We start from the raw sequence: 17,503 nt of genomic DNA on the forward strand, positions 1-17,503 counted from the left end.
TATAGAATGTTGTTCATTGATCTTAAGTTTTATTTGATGCTTTTTTTGAAGATAAAAGTTTTTTTAACAAATGCTTAACCTTAAGAAAAAGGATAAATTCTGATAGACTATAGATTTATCCAGCAGGGACTTAACCCCTCTAATTTTTACAGATGAGGAACCTGAGACTCCAAAAAATTTTATTTTTCCATGAAGTATTCTGTAATATGAAAGTAATTATATAATGGCTATGTGGAAGGAATTCTGTCATTCAAAAGAAATGTTAGATGCCCATAGATTTATTTTGGCGCTATTTCCATATTTAAGTAATAACTAGATGGTTTATTTTTCAGTGTCTTCAGATTCAGACTTTCTTATATGGATCTCAAGATAAAAGGACAACAGCCACTCAGCAGACTCTTGACTCGTTAACAAAGTGAGTTTGAATTGTCCTCTACACTGCATATTTTAACGGTTGTCTATTAGATTAACTATTTGAGAATTTCAGATAAGTTTGGTTATAAAAAAAAATCCTGTGGAAATGAGCAGCTTTCTGTTTTGGAGGGATTCTTGATCTTATGTCACTTCCCCACAAGTTGTGCAGGATCAGATCTTTTGAAATCTCCTGAACAAAGTATCATCTTCGCTCATATTTTATCTGAAGGATTTAGTTCTTTAAGTGACATCAAAACCCTTCATTCTTGGGGCAGCTGGGTAGCTCAGTGGATTGAGAGTCAGGCCTAGAGTCGGGAGGTCCTAGGTTCAAATCCAGCCTCAGATACTTCCCAGCTGTGTGACCCTGGGCAAGTCACTTGACCCCCATTGCCCACCCTTACCACTATTCCACCAAGGAGCCAATACACAGAAGTTAAGGGTTTAAAAAAAATAGAAAAAATAAAATTTAAAAAACCCTTCATTCTTTTTCTTCAGGTCATTAATATAAATTAACATAGCCATAAAGCAAGGAGTTCAATGGAGAACATTCTTGAATGTCCTGAGTTTCTTTCTAGATCTTAGATTATTCTGCCTGGAGAGCTCTGAAGATGCTTTAAGAGTTTTTAACAGCCCATTGTGCAGTCCCAATCTACTCTCTGACTTCACTCCAAATCTTTTCTTACATATTGAATGAAGGAGCAGATCCTCTCTGTGAATTGTCAATCCATTAACTTCACCCAAACTTCACTGGGAGTAATAAGAATAAAAGAGCCATAACACTTGCAAAAGAAACACATGAGACAAAGGAGTCAAGACATAACATTACAGTAAATGCAGTAACTCAGTAAGGCTTCAGAGATATTACTGAAACTTGAAAACAATCTTTGTCAACTCCTTCATTCAAGAGCCCATCATCTAAAGCCTGATCAATAACTAGATATCATTTCAGATTATGAAAACATGAAACATTAAAGATAAGAAAATTAGGAGACAGATGTCTGGGTTTTACACCAGCTTGCCATTTTCTTGGCTTATTTACATTCTTCCTGTATCACCTTACTTAAATATAGCTTTGGCAGCTGCTAGAAAAACAGTGACAAGTAATTAAAGATTATATTAAATGAATCTTGTAAATAGTAAAGACTGTATTCTGAGAAGAATCTTGCTTATCCAGTCTCTCTTCTCCTTTGCAGGATTATAGAGGTTACAGCAAAGCAGAAACCAAATAATAAAGCAAGACCACCGTTTTGTGCCGTTATTCCACAACACTCCATTCTAGGAAGAACTAAAAGAAATATATGTGACTGATTGTTCTGACCTTTCACTAGTATGATTTGATAATTTGATACAACTGAGTATTTCTGTTTTATTTAGGTGCCATGTGTGCACTCTCTGAGAGAGAGTAAAGAGTACAATATAATACAATATCCATTTATTAAGTGCCTACTGTGTGTTATAGCACAGTGCAGCAAGAGTAGTTTAAGAATGGCTTCATTGCCATAACATATACTGACAGGAAACAGTGATGTGGTGAATTGCCCAGGGGTCATGTTTTTACAATCGAGTCTCTTAGAATATTTTTAGGATATATTTTTATAAAAGAGTTGGAACCACTTCAGTGTATATTTCTTGCTCATGGAAATTCTTTCTGTCCAATCCTTTCAACATTCAAAACTGCCCAAATAATAAAATCAATGTTTTGAGCTTTAAGCTATAGCCATTTATGTACTTAATCTGATTGAACACATTAGCTTCTTATGCAGGTTTGGAGTTGGGTTTGGAGCAATAAAATCCAGTAAAAAGCCTTTTTACAAGAAGGCAATAGTGACTGAGAATGGAATGCTAATAAAAAGGGAACTTGAAACTACCACTGTAGGAATGTGCGTATGTGTATTTTTCCCTTTAATCCAAATGCCTTACTTTAAGCTTATATCATGTTCAGTTTAGGGACCTGGAAGGGTTTTGTACCAGTAGAAAAGACTCAACTTTCAGGTAATGCATTAGAATTTCTACTTGACTCCAGTCTTTCATGTGGTCCCAGATTGCATGGGTTCCCCTGCCTTATCAAGTTGGTCTGTAGTGGTAAAACTCACTGTGCTCCTTACTAGCCTGCATGCCTGCTTAAAGACTTTATTAGCACATAGTAACTTTTGGGGAGATATCCTTACTTTCACTCCCAGAAGTTAAGACACCCAGAAGAGGCCCTATTAACTTTAAGGTGGCTGCAAAAACTCAATTTTAATTTGAAAATCTTCTTGTCTACAGCAGGAGTAGTACAGAAACATTAATTTTTCAGGTTGTAAACATCAGAGAGAAATGAAGAAACATTGATGAATTGAGTGACTTTTCTCCCCTAAATCCTATGGAGATAAAGAAACCCAATGCTAGAATGAAGTAGTTGGTTCTTAGGAGAAGATTCTGTAGAATTCTTGGCTCCAGCACCTAATTTAGTTTTTTCCTAGAAAAATGAAAGTACAAGTAGAAGAGACACAGTGGAAGCAGAAGGCCCACTCATTTGTCAAGAACTTCTGACATTAACTTCACATTATCTCTCCCCTCAGAGTAAACAACTTTTGACTCATCATTTTGAGGGGTGTGGAGCTATCGGTAAAGGAGAGGATTACTGAGGGAGAGAGACAAACCTAAAAGCCTTCAAAGAAAGGCTCTTGAAGCCAACTTTGTAAGTCCACAGAGAGACTGAGTTAAAGCTGGTGGGTATGGGTTTTTGAGATCTACACCTTACCTAGCCTAGACCTGGACCAGTTCCAGAGCTTCCTGGTTCTATTTCAAACTAGTTCCGAATCTCTATAGTTTTATTCCTTTTGTGGGATAAAATTCAGGGAGGCCACACCAAAGGCAGCAAATTCATACTTTTCTTTAAAATTCCAATTTGCATAACTGTAGTAATGGCTTATTTTTCCTCTAAATCTATTTCCCCCTTTTGGTTTCAAATACAGCATAACACTGAGAAAAATAAAAACATACACATTTATTTTCATTCTTTAATAATGGGAATGGATGGAAGGGAGTGGGGGGAAAAAGCTGTAAGATGTATGTTGCATTATAAAATGACACAAATGCAACTTTCATGCTTTCTTGAATTAAACAAACTATTATTTTCCTATAACTCTTGTCTTAAAAAGGAAAAAAGTCTCCAATAGCAAACCTCTATGATGCTGTAGTTACTCTTTTAAGAACTAATTTTTATCATCATTTGTAGTTACTAATCCAAAGCTGTTTCAGAGTAATTACTGTTGCTAATGCAGACCTAAGCTCAGAAACCAAAGACTTTGTGCAAGAAAATTAATTTATTTTTAGCTTTCAAACTCTGTGAGTGTTTTAACTAAATCTTTGATGCATATTTATTTGGAGAATGTTTCATATTCTATATTAGCTCTGCTACTAAAGTAGACATACTGCATAACCAGTCCTGTTTTCATTCATTCAACATAAATTTGAGTGACTATTGTGTGCAAGGTTGGGAATTCCTATGCAACAAGTTCAGAAGTTTAAACAAGCTGTTAAATTTTACATTTATTAGTATATAGAGAAAAAATTCTGAAATTGATGTGTATTTTTAAAGGAAAATGTAACCATGAAATAACATTAACTGAAAACTATTCATAATTAGTATATTTGACTTTGACTATTGATGCCCAAGAACAGTTGATAATAGGAAAGATTTTCAAAGCTAACGTTGCTATAGGCTTTATAATTATCATTGCTGTCATCAGTTGAGATGACCTAGTTTCTCATGGTAGTCTGGACAATGAACTAAATTAGTTGAAATATGGTGATGTTTACAACTTTGCAATTATTACTCCATTAATTCTACTGATAGGGCTAGAAGGAAGATATCTTCTCTTAGAATTCCAAATGAACTACCAGGGATTATAAGGCCTACTTAAATCCTTTATTCATTCTGGCAGACACATACCATGCATCAACTGATAAATCCAAGCTGAAAATTTAAGTAATTATTCAGGCCAAAGAAAGTTCTTTTGTTGTAATTCTTTGGAAACTTAAGGGAAAAACAAATTCTACTTTGACTAGGCAGATAATTGGCTGCATTTTCCCATTCATCTGTGACTGCAGAAAAGAATTATATTGGGACTAGAAAAGGACCTGTATATCTCCAATTATGGACAATTTGTTAAACAAGTTTTGCAGACATTCACAGCAGGTTCCAAGTATATTCTTCTCTTTGTACAGTTGCAACATCCCAACAAATCTTAAGTAACATTAAAAAAAATAACAAAAACTTTTTATAATTTAGGAGAATTGGACAATCAAGTAGCTGTCTATTCGCATGCAACTGGAACCATGGTCCAAGCTCTTAAAGGATTTATACTGCAGTCAGAACATGGAACATAAATCCCAACAATTGCTTTAAAAATAATTTGGGACTAAATATGTTGCATGGCTATAGGTTATATGAAAATCTGTGTTAGGTTTGAATAAAAAAATGTGAAATCTACTGCCATCAGAACTCCTTCTTCTTTGGTCCTCATAGAAGAAAATATAATGTCACCTCCTAAAAGGATAATCTTTATAGTGGTTATAGTTGTTTTTGTGTAAAAAAAGAAAGTTTCTTTACTATCAGTGCCCATCTTTCCCTAAATTCTAAGTCTCCATTCTCGTCTGTCATAAGTGGAGAATCTGAATCCTATTTAGATTTTTGTCAATAATGATAAAAAGAATATAGCTATGCAAAGGTTACAGATAATTTTTTTTAAGACCAGACTGTGTTGGGAACTCCCAGTGAGCAAACTCTTTCTGAACAGACAAATCATCACCTTCTCAGTTCTTAAAAATTTTCTGAAGGCATAGAAAGATTAAACGACTTCACCCACCACCACCATTACTACCCCCAGCTCACACAGCAAGTAGGTCTCTGAGGCAATTCTTGGAACTTGGATATCCTAACTCCAATGTTGGCTTTCTGACTATGATGTTCCATCTTCCCAAGGTCTGTCTTTATGGAATGGCTACAAGACCTTTTTTTTTTTTTTTTATAGTGGTTCTAGGTTTAAAAAACATTCCATCTGCATTCTCTTCTGGAAAGTATAAAAATTATTAACTCTCATTTTGAAGTTTTTTCATGTTACTTACTTTCCCAAATTCATCCCATTTGGCAGCCTCCAAAGAAGTTCTGAGTAACCAATGAACAAGTTATGGCTCAAAAAACTCACATTTTATATTTATTGTTTATACACTATTTTGAATGTGTTTGAGACATTGGAAATTACTCAATTACTCTTAAGTATTCTTACTTAAGAACACCCCAAGGTGTGACTTTATGCTGCAGTAAGAACATTTACATGACCAAGTGCACTTAGTAAATTACTTTAATTAAAGTATAAGTAGCAATAAGAACAAAAAATCTTTGAAAAGCATTCTCTTTGATATCAGCATGAATGACCTCTTATTCTAATTTGGGGCCTGGTGAGTTCTGTTACTCTTTGCTATTAGATTTTTATTTAAGTCTCTTAATTCCTAATGTATTTTTTCCTACCTGAATCCAGGGTCTTCTGACAATGGAAGAGATACAGAAGGCTCAGAACAATTGTTAACTGCAAAACAATTTCTAAACATGCTCTTCAGAGATTTTTTAATGTTACATTAAAAATATAGTCATAGGTTAACAGTGGCAGAAAAGTCAGTTGGAAAGTGAAAAGTTCGAGAAGTCAATGTGTTTTGCCCAAATATCGCAAAATTGTGGGTTTGACTTGTGTTTATTTAATGAAATCAGTTGTTCTTCTGAATGAACTGTCTAGGTGTTTTTGTGTTGGCTACACTAAGCTTTTGTGCTATGAAGTCATACATTTAAAATAGGTATGAAGTGTTCCTTACAAAATAATGCAAAGTAATAGTAACATTTTGTGTTTTGCCCTAAATTGCCAACCCTACCACTGTTTGAAGGATATTTCCACTTCTTTGAAGAATGTATTTCAGCTTTAAGAAGAATGTTAACATTTTTAGAATAACTAAATGTGTTCACTTAATCTTTAAAATAAAATACATCTTGAAGATGGTCAGCTAAGAGAGTTGTGTAAGTAAAAAAGCTTAAAACAGAAATGATCTCTCCCAGCAAAAAAAAATCCAGACTGTTATAATAGGTATCTTATGAAGAATCCTGACCAACATTTTGATTACATAAATAGCACAAACTGCAACTAACATTCTTATGTACTTTTGAAATAAAACTTTGAAACAATGGATTCTAGAGTAAATGAGCTATATTGTCATTTAATTACCAATCACAGGAGAGATAGTATGGCAAAATGGAAAGTGCCGGGGGTCTAGAGTTAGGGGATCTAGTTTCTGATCCTAATTCCAGCTCTGCTACTACTTTACCACCTGGGTGACATCTGGCAAGTCATTTGACCTTCCCAAGTTTTTTCATCTTCAAAATGATGGGGTTGAACTTGAGGGCCTCTAAGGTCCTTGCTAGCTCTAAATCCTATGATCTTATGCCAAAGAAAAAGAATGCAAAAAAACCCCCTGCAATTTAAATCCCTCACCCTTCTTTCTCTGCTTCCATTTACACAAAGAAGGCTATTTTTTAAAAAGAGACCATCTTAAACAAAAGCTGGACTCCATTTAACATGCATCTCCTGATAATATGTAAATCAGGATAAGTCACTTCTCATAAATCCTATCTGTTTCATCTTCTAAGAAGAAATGTTTCAAAAAGGACATCTTAAAAGAATGATTAAAAGTATGATTTCTATGAACATATGTACATTTTAATTTAAAAATATTTGAGGATGGCAAGTCAAATTTGAAATCCAATTGCAACCAAAAATCAAGATAATTTGGCACTGAGATTGAAATCATCCTTAGCACTTGATTCCTAATGTTTTACTCCTATCCTTTACACAATTATGTGGCACCACTGCAAAAGAGACAGGAAACATGAGGAAAAAAACAACCTGTCTTCTTACCTGAAATATTGCTTTTCTTGATATATTCCAACTTGTGTTCCTAGAGACATTATTTTATGAGATACCCTTTACCTTTAGAGATAGCAGCTTCTAAATCATATCATTAGAACATACGATAAAAATTGATTCAATAAAAATTCAGTGATTATCATATCTATCTCCACTGAATATTATCTATACAAATATATCTCTTAAGCCTATTGTAGGGAGCATTTTAATTCTATGGTTTCAATCCCCAGTGAGTTTATCCTGTATTGTGTTATAGGCATTGCTGCCAATTCCTTCCTCCCACCTCTCCATCCCCAAAAAAACTTTTTCTATTTTTTAACATGTTATTTATTTCCCTAAACAAAATTCATAATTATTTGTTTCTTCCCAAAGTACAAATTCTCAACCAAGAATTTCTACTGTATTCATCTGAGTTTGGAAAAGAAAAAGACCATGTGTAATAGTGCTAAAAGAAGTTTACCATTTGACTGTCGTTTCTTTAAGATACAATATTTTACTTTTTACAATCATACTGCAGACCTTCTACCTAATTTGGTTTCCACATTAATATCATTTATATAATACTATATATTATGTCATATTATTGATTAAAATATTATATTAATATTATCTGGCTGCATCCCAAACTCTATTGCAAACCTCTCTTCCCTTTACAAAAATAATAGTAGTAACATTTACATAGCATATTCTTCTTCAAAATTTTTTCCTCACAAAAATCCTTTTAGGTAGTCCACATAATCTCCATTTGATAGATGATAAAACTGAAATTTACAGAGGTCATATCACTTGCCAAAGTTCACTCGGCTAATAACTAGCAGAATGGAGACTTGCATCCAGCCCACCCAAACTCAACATCTAGTGCTCTTATGTTGTTCCATGCGACTGTTTAAACTATTAAATGTTATAGGCATTTATTATACTCTCTAATTACATTAGAGTTATCTGTGTACCCCTTTTCTGCCTAGTGTGTTTGATGAGTTATATTATATTGAGTAACCAGATTATAAATTCCTTGAGGATAGAGACCAAGATTTTGTTCATTTGCCTGCCCTGACCTTTCATGAAGTAGATGCTTAGTAAATGTTTGTTAGTGTTGAATATGAAGAGCTGCTGAGCTATAAACTTCATAAAAGTAAAGAGAAGTTTAGGCATAATATGACTTGAACTGAGCATTGCCTAGGTCAGGGTTATGATGGAATTGGCAACACAAAGCTACAAAATAAATATCTTGACTGTCTTTATACAACTTGAAATAAGACTGATTATATAACCTATACACATTGCTATTTTATATTTCCTTAAAGTTTTATAATATGGAATAGGCGTACTGACTAAAAATATTCTAATAGGATATCTAGCTGGTCATTCTATAAATAAATGATATTTTTAAAGAAAGAAAGATTGAAATCTGTTGGTTCACAACCTAGAGCAGAATTTCCTTTTATGGCAAATTAAATGCTTTCCTGAAAATACTGAACTCAGCAGCAAATCCTACTTACGGTTCTTTTTCTGTAAAACTGTCTGTGCTAAGCCTTAAAAGTGCAATGTTGTCTCTTGCAAAGAGACTCGAGCTAATTTATTTTTTCCCTACAATGTTAACTTATATGATACTAGCACATGCAAATGGAATTTACTCTTATATGTTATTTTAACTAGTTATTCTTAAGCATCTTACTTACAAAGAAGACCTTTTCGTTTAAACAGATTCCTGCCATTTCTGTGGCCAAAGACAAACCTGATAAACTATCTTGGGTAATGGACAGAAAACTCCAGTTAAAAGACTTAAAGATAGGAGAAATAAAGTTATTTTTCAAATTTCTCAAAATTTCAAAATATGCTCCATGTAGAGGTCCATAGAATAAATTTTAAATCTTTGGAGCTCTCTTTTTTAATTAATTTACACAAAAAAGATTTGGGATTGGCAAATCTCAACTGGTGAGTCTCTTTTTAAAAAAACAAGACAATTTAAATTACCAATGTGTTGTTTAGGGTACTATTATATAAGATGCTATTAAAACTCAATCTGTTTAAATTTTCAAAACCAATGTCCATCATTCTCTTCCTCCTCTTCCTCCTTGTCTAGATAGAGGAGGGCAATTTTCTTTTCATCAGAAATCACTGACCTTTGGTCTACCATTCTCTGTAGCTGCACTGTTTTATCAAACATAACCTTCTCTGTGACTTGTTCTCCATGAACCTGGTATTCTTGAGCAGCAGAAGCCTGAAAACCCACACTTGCTTCTTTGTCCTTTCTGCTTTCATCGTCTTTCCATTCACCATCATCAGACACAATGTGAACTTTTGCTTCCTTTCTTGGGGAAAAGAAGATGGTAGTTTCTCGTGTACTTCTAGCAGTGGTGGGGCTCTCTTCTCTATTTGTCACATCTATCTGAAAAGTAAAAAAAAAAATTTTTTTTTTCCTTTGGGCCCCAATTTAATATATTGTGTAGATTGGCTGCTCTCTATTAACCCTTCACAAGTCACCTGAGTCAGTCTATGTATAAGTTTTAGAAATGGGCCCATGGAAGACAATTTGTTCAGGGGTTTGAGTTTCTGTGGGGCCTAGCTGAATGTGCCTGAAAGATCTGCTAACACCCGATATAACTTCTGCCTCTGATACATCTCCCGCAATACCGGCTTTTGGAGGTTCAAAGACAAACTCTTGGAAGATATTTTTCTCAGACACAAGAACCTCTTTCTGATTTAATTTGTAATTTCTTATGGATCTCTTTGTGTCCAAGGAACCATCTGTGTGAAAAATGCCTCCAGATTCACTAAACCCCATATGATGAGAAAAATTGGTCCATGGTAAATTACCTATTCAGTTGTCTGAAACTCTTGGGGGCTAATTCTAATGTGCTCGATTGATGTGCCACTATCTGATGAATCATCTATATGAGAAGCATCTCCTTTGAGGTTGAATTCTCTTTTGTCAGAGAGAGGGGCACTAAAAACATTCTGTTCCATATGTACTTCTTTGGAGTCTAATTTAAAGACCCCCACAGAACTCTGGGTGCCTACTGACCCTTCTGTCTGGGAATGATCTCCAAATTTACCTGCTTGAGAAATGGACCCATGGAAAACAATTTCTTGATGAGTAAGGAACCTAATAAAAAGTTAGCATCTTTAGAAAATTCTTCCTAAGACCTCCAGTGTCACCCACTTCTTGAGATGTAGAAAGAAGCCCTCTAGAAATGATTTCTTCAACCAATTGATTTTCTTAAGACCCAACTTAGAATGTCTCACAGAATTACTGGTACTTTATCTGATTAAGTTGGCCTTACACTTACCTCTACCACTTGTGAAGTGGGTCCTTCATAAAAGATTTGCTCTGTCCTTCGAATTTCAGTGGGGCCTATTTTAATATGTCTTACAGACTGGCTTATGTCCTCTAAGACATGTGATTGAGCAAAACCTCTTGGGCTGCTAACTTCCACAGTTGCAGAAACTGGACCCTGGTGAAAAACGTGTTCAGCAGTATAATGTCCTGCTCCACCACCATCTCTCTCAGATGAACTATATATTTCTCTACTGGCCCAACGCTTGGATTTAATACTGGAACCAGAAACTTTTAGACCATTTTTACTATCTGGGCTTTCGGGTTCCTGAACACGGTGTTTTTCAGAACTAGCCAGAACTGCCGACTGCAACGTTTTCTCTACTTTGCTAGAGTCTTCTTTACTTAATCGTTCCAGATCTAACTGATCCGCATCAAGGGTTTCTGAGAGATTGACTTCAGCAACAATCGTGACTGATCCACCATCAGTGGTTTTCTCAAATTTTTTAACTGAAATATTGCCAGTGTCCTTCTGACTCTCCTTAGCTAAGACAGACAACTCCTCTCTTACGCTTTCAGGGAGGCTCCCTTCCAGCTGCCCAATTGCCTCTACCAGCTGATGCTTGGGATCTTTGGAGAAGAGTCCTTTAATCGAGGTCTGGAATTCATGGGGTATTTTAATTTCTTTTTCAATGACAGTGGATTCAGCATGCACTTCATCACCTTTTGGATGTTCCTTCAGGGGAGAGGAATCTATATCCTCTTCGGGGGAGAAGACTTCTGTTGGACTTGAAAATTCATCTCCGGGCAAATTGTTTCTCTTTCTCCTCTTCTCCGTGCTCTGTGCAACTTCATCTTGCCAAGAATACTTGATAGTTGATTCTTCTTCAACATGAATTTGCCCATATACAGAATCTTCATCTTTGTCATAGCCCCCAGGGTATTCATCTGGAGTAGACACAAAATATCTCTGCTCTCCTTCAGAGTCACCTGCCTCAGTTACTTCTTCAAAGTGAGTTAGGTTCTCATGGGGCTGCTTTATCTTTGTAAGCCGATTACCTGAAAAAGTGATACTGGTTTCTTCATCGCCTTCCTCATCACTGTAATGCCTCTCAAAGCTTGGAGAGATATCATCTACTTCCTCTACCTCAAATGGTGTTGAAAAGTCAGTCTTTTCATCACTTACATATCCTAGTGGTTCTTCAACAATCTCAACATTAACTACTTTCGCTCTCCCTTCTCTTCCTTTCAAGCCAAGATTTATTATATCTCCTATCATGCTTTCTGCTGATTTCCCTTTAATCTCTACTTCCTTTGCACCCTTGCTTAAGAGATGCTTCAGGCTTTCTTCATCTGAAACATCTATCTCTTCAAGCAATTTAGACTCCACGACAATCTCAGTCTTTGCCTTCCCAACACCAGGAAGTTCTTCCCTTTCTACGTAAGTGACTTTTGTGTCCAGAGAAGGACCAGCAGATGTTTCCGAGTCAGAAGGCTGCACAAACTGCTGTAGAATGCTGGAAACTATATTTTCTGCTATGGTTTTTCTTGTGGAGTCATCTTTAGTGGAGTCAGTAGCATCACTGGCATCTACTTTGAACTTCAGCCCTCTCTCATCTGTCCACTTAGTTTTACTCTCACTGACACCCTTTTTTTGAACTGTTTGTATATCTTTTACTGATAATTCTACTTTGTTATCTTGAGATACTTTTCCATGCCCATGTCCCTCAAAACTAACAGGTATCTGTATTTCTTTCTTTTCTCCAAATATTGTAGTTCTCTCCTTCACTGATTCACCTCCTTTGCCTTTTCCCTTCAACTGCAGACTCTCCCTTTCTCTTGCTTCCTTATCTAGTTTAGTCATTTCTTCCCATCTTAAATTTCTTTCCTCAGAAGCCTTTTCTTTAGAGTCAAACATTTTCTCCTCTGGTCTTATTTTAGTTGGTTCCATTTTATATTTTCTCTCCTCTGTTTTCTTTCCCTGAAGAACACTTCTTTCTTGTGATTGAGTGCTTAGAGACGTACTCATCCTTATATCTTTATGTTGTTGGCTCGGTCTCTGAGCACTTGTTGATTCTTTGGTTAAATATGTGGTGATACTACTTGTACTTTCTGTTTTCTGCCTGTCAGGAATCACTTTCACCTGAGATTCTGTGCTTCTCAAAAGGCCATCATCTGTTGTAGGAAGTGTCCCAAGTCGATTATGATTTCTTGCAATCCTTTCGTATGAGGTTTCTTGTCTTCGAGTGGAAGAGGAAGAATAGCTTGGACCCAGGAAATCACTTCTAGTCACTAGAGTAGACTGTGGTCCAAAGAATGTTGATCGATTTGAATATGGTGCTGAGATGTTTTTATCTGATGAGATTATTTTCTCTCTGGAGTATATATTCCGTTTGTTTTCTCTTTGTAAAATTGAATTGGCATACTGGCATGATGTAGTCCTGACTTCTGCAGAAATTAAGCAGAAAATACACCAAAATTATTATAGTCATAACACTGTTCATCTTAAACATAATACCAAAAAAATCAATATAATGCTATGTAAATCAGGCTTGAGATTTCAAGGACAGAGAAAATCCTTATACTATACTATGCTGATGGAACTACCGGGTTTATTGAATAAGATACAAATCATGTAGATATATTCACTTTTACCAGGAGGAGATAAGAAGATGTGCACATTATTTGGTCTGACTAATTGAAACCTTTGGGATGATCACCTACATCTAGCTTGGGAAACACACCCACAAAATGACCTGTGAGATTTTAAATTGAATTTGACAAAGGGAACTGAAGTTTCTTACAAATGTACAAATTTTGAGAGGGTTAAATAAAGCTAAATACAGGCCTCAATAGAATTCCTCTGGTCAGCAGCTATTCAATAGTCACTTTATCTATTTTTCCCTGTTTGTACATACCCCATTCTATGGGGGAAAGGAGAAATCTAACCAACCTGCATCAACCACAAACATTTCCAAGTCATAGCTAATACCTCATAATAACAACACTACATTGTTATAATTAAATTCAGGATTACAAATAATTCAGTATGAAAAAATGCCTTTCATCAATCTTGTTCTAGCATTCACTTACTGTAACAACAAAAAAATGAAACAATTACTTGTGGGGCATAGAATCAGCATTAAGAAAAGCAGAATGACATATTATTTGTGATAATAGATAATTCAAGTCAAAGCCACTGTTAAATAAGGAAAATAAGAAATCCAGGATGGTTAGTAAAATAAAATGTTTAAATGAAAATACTAATTCTTTTAGGAAATAAGGATTTAAAAAACAAAAATACATTTCCAGTGCTTTCTCCACATGATTGAAAATGACTGCCCTTTCCATTTTAATATCAAAAGGCATGTTTAATCTGAATGAAATCATTTAAAAGGATGTTTCTTTTGAATTTCTATGTATTCATTAATTCAGTAAACATTTATAAGAACCTACTATATGCAAATGCAAAAAAGAATACCAGTAGATGAGATAGCTTTTATCATTACATCAGCTTTTCCTTATTGGGTACATTTTGTTTACATTTGATTTTAGTGGGAAAAAACAGCTTTTCTAATGATAAGGGGGTACCATTCGATACCTATCATTATACATTTTCATATTTCTAAAAGAACCTAAGGCAATTTTGATAAATTATGGTAAATTAATAAACAAAATTACAAACACGCAGATGGAAATCAGTTTGACAAGATCAGATCCTATCTGGCGCTGAGAGATTCTCAGTCTTTTTCTACCAGATAATAATTGAAAAAAAGGATATATCTCTCTGGTGAAGTTTAATTCCTTAAGGAGATATTTTGAGAAAGAGAGCATATAATAAAAGCATTTTACAAATCCAATACAAGAGAAAATAATCTGAAATTTTAAGCCAAATTAGATAATGTTTCTAAAATTGCACTTCTGCTTACGAATAAAACCAAACTTTTTATCTAACTTTAGGTCACATATGTGCACACGCACGCACACACAAACAGTATTTTTAGTCACATGTGCCTGGGGAGAACAATTCCTATCAGTGGTATCATCACTAAAGAAGAAAAAGTATTCTTAGCTTCAAGTTCCATTGGCTCCTATTAATATTCTCAATACCTTAATAGCTAAAAAGTAACAATGATTGAATTGAAATCCTAATCAATTCTCTATTGTCTTTGGTTTTAATTTTATTTTTCTTTTTAATCACTTAAAAATTTTAATTTTAATAATAATAGTAATTTAAATTTTATTTCATTTTATTCAGAAGTTACCCACAACAATAAAAATGAAGCTTTATTCTAAGATGTAAAATAATAGATTGTTCACTCTGCCTATAACCTTTCCCACATTCATCACATTCAAAGGTTTTTACATGCTCTCTGGTATAATTTTTTTATCTTTTTCATAGAATTGGACCATTGTTGGTTTGAGTAAACATGTCATATACATTAACATTCATAAAGACCAACAAGTGTAGACATATCTTGTTTCCTAACTCAGAAAGTAAGGTTGCCCTCTGCCTAATCAAGCCTGATGCATAATTCCATTGGAACCCTTGATCCCATTTTCTCCAGATCCAGTTGGCACTTTCTTTCACTTTCAGTTTTTTCCTCTTGCACTGTCTCTTTTCCTTTTGCCTACAAATATATCCAGACCACACCTGTGCTTTAATATTTTCTATACTCCCAGGATTCAACCCCAGAAACTCTAGAAAGCATAATCAATACTGTGTTTCTATCTCCTCACTCTTTACTCCTCAATTCCCAGAAATCCAGCTTCTATTCCCACCATTCTTGCTGAAAATTATTTTCTCTGATATCTCATTACCTTCTTAATTGTCAGACCCCACGGCCTTTTCTCAGACCTCATCCTCCTTGACAATCTGTAGCATTTAAAACTATAAATTCTCCTTTTCCTGAAATTTTCTTCCTTCACGTGAACTTCCACAGCCCTAATCGTTCTAGGTTGTCCTGATACCTGTCAGGACTTTTTGCTGTATCATCTTAATCTTCCTGTATGTATACTAACTGAGGATGTCCCCAGAAAGTTTTGTCTTTAGCCTTTTCTTTCCTCTCTAAACTCTAACTTAGACATGATCTCATTCACTTAAATTGCTTCAATTATCTGATTTATTAATACAATATGGTTTTGCAGAGTTAATTCCTGAAAAGGTGACTTCATACAAAGACCTGTTATTTTAGAAACCCCGAGTACTATCCTCCATAGAAATATCTTGCAAGCAGGAAAAAAGACAATTGAAGCTATTTGCAAATAGGTATAACTTGACTGAGTTGCAAGCAAAGTGATCAAGCAATGGCTACAACCATCTTTCCCTTTATTTTTCAGCAGGACAACTGAAGGGAGAGGTGACTCATATAATGTAAATCATAACATTTTGAAATAGAAAAAGGTTTTAGCACTTCAAAATGGATATGGTTAAATGATCTGGAAAGTTCAATTATTAACATTTTTCTTAAAGTATTTTATCTAGATCTTTTCTTTGCCTTGACAAAAATTGTACCTTTATCATATTTACTTACATACATGTCTTCACACTCACACCTCATCTTCTCTATTAGATTATAAACTCATTGAAGGCAGGGACTGTTGTCAATTTTCTTTCACTTTTGTATGGCCACCCCCTAGAACTGTGTTGGTGAACCTATGGTACATGTGCTGGAGTGTGCCGGAGGGGGCTGCTCCCTTCCCCCTCTCCACATGTGCCTGAGGACATTCCTCACTTCACCCACCCCTCTTCCCAGCAATCCAATTGGAGAACTTCCTCCCTCCCAGTCTGGGGTATGGAGGGGCGCTCACATGAGGTGTGAGGGTTGCAATTTGGGCACTCGGTCTCTTAAGGTCTCTAAAAGGTTTGCCATTACTGCCCTAGAACAATGCCACACACATTTTTGGAAGGAATGAGGGAAGACTGGATCTGAAAGTCCATTGATATAGGGGACTTTTGATAAGGAACCTCTCTCTATGGATGCAATTGGCTACCTACTCTATTGTATATTGTGAGCATTGCTTACAATGTTGTGGAATTAAGTGATTTGCCTAGGAGCATAGAGCACATATGTGATAAAGAGAGAGGACCTGACCTAAGTCTTGCTGACTCCAAGTTAGACTTTTACTCACTATATCATGCTACAAACATTTAATACATGTTAATTGAATTGAGTACTTATGCATTTCAGTAGTATTCCAAATTATTACTAATTTTATTACAAATAAAAATATATAATAGAATAGTCTATTAAAAAAGACAAAATGAAATTTTTGTTTTATACCTCGTGGAACATTCTGTATGTGTTCAGTCCATACCAGTATCTCCGGATTACTTTCTCCTTCCAATAAGGCTCTGTGAGGGAAAAAAATTTAACTCATTACCATATGAACAACAAGACATGTACTGCTGATTAATTCATTATTTAAGATTTGGCCAACTGTCACATTCAGTCATAGTTAATTCCTGAAAAGATGACTCCTTGCAAAGAGCTGTTATTTTGGGGTTCCTTACCAGTGTCCTTGAGCTGTCAGTGCTCTCTTTTCTTTAGCTTGTTTTGTTGTCAAGTATAATCCTTTGAACACTTATTAAAGATATTAAAAATATTGACTGAGCCTGATTGAGTCTCCATGGGAAATGAAAGATATGTAAAAGGATCTTTAATTGATCCCTTTACATGTTGTATCCCTCTAGAGAATTATACCAGAACTCGAAATATAGTAGAATATATGTCAAGGTTTAAGAGCACTTTGGCCAGAGAATAGATAAATTTAAATAAATTCATTTATTCAGGTTAATTTGTATTTCTGTTATAGCAATTTATCCTAACACCATTTTTTAAGTAGATACTGTATT

At 34.9% G+C, this 17,503-nt stretch overlaps 2 protein-coding genes across 2 annotated transcripts in view; one reads left to right on the forward strand and one right to left on the reverse strand.

Moving 5' to 3' along the window:
• TTC23 (tetratricopeptide repeat domain 23) overlaps positions 1–2,281 on the forward strand; it is a 92,087-nt gene extending 89,806 nt beyond the window's left edge. Inside the window, exons 7-8 of the mRNA XM_044660130.1 lie at positions 333–415; positions 1,608–2,281. Of these exons, the coding sequence (XP_044516065.1) occupies positions 333–415; positions 1,608–1,722 (198 nt within the window). The 3' untranslated portion in view covers positions 1,723–2,281. The remainder of the gene's footprint in view (positions 1–332; positions 416–1,607) is intronic.
• Positions 2,282–9,186: 6,905 nt separating this feature from the next.
• The window catches only part of SYNM (synemin), a 38,399-nt gene continuing 30,082 nt past the window's right edge, over positions 9,187–17,503 (reverse strand). The window contains exons 3-5 of the mRNA XM_044665421.1: positions 16,932–17,002; positions 10,661–13,095; positions 9,187–9,759 (exon numbers count right to left, since the gene is read on the reverse strand). Coding sequence (XP_044521356.1) covers positions 9,406–9,759; positions 10,661–13,095; positions 16,932–17,002 — 2,860 coding nt within the window. The 3' untranslated portion in view covers positions 9,187–9,405. The remainder of the gene's footprint in view (positions 9,760–10,660; positions 13,096–16,931; positions 17,003–17,503) is intronic.

Source organism: Gracilinanus agilis, chromosome 2, assembly GCF_016433145.1.
Source record: "Gracilinanus agilis isolate LMUSP501 chromosome 2, AgileGrace, whole genome shotgun sequence".
Lineage (NCBI taxonomy): Eukaryota > Metazoa > Chordata > Mammalia > Didelphimorphia > Didelphidae > Gracilinanus > Gracilinanus agilis.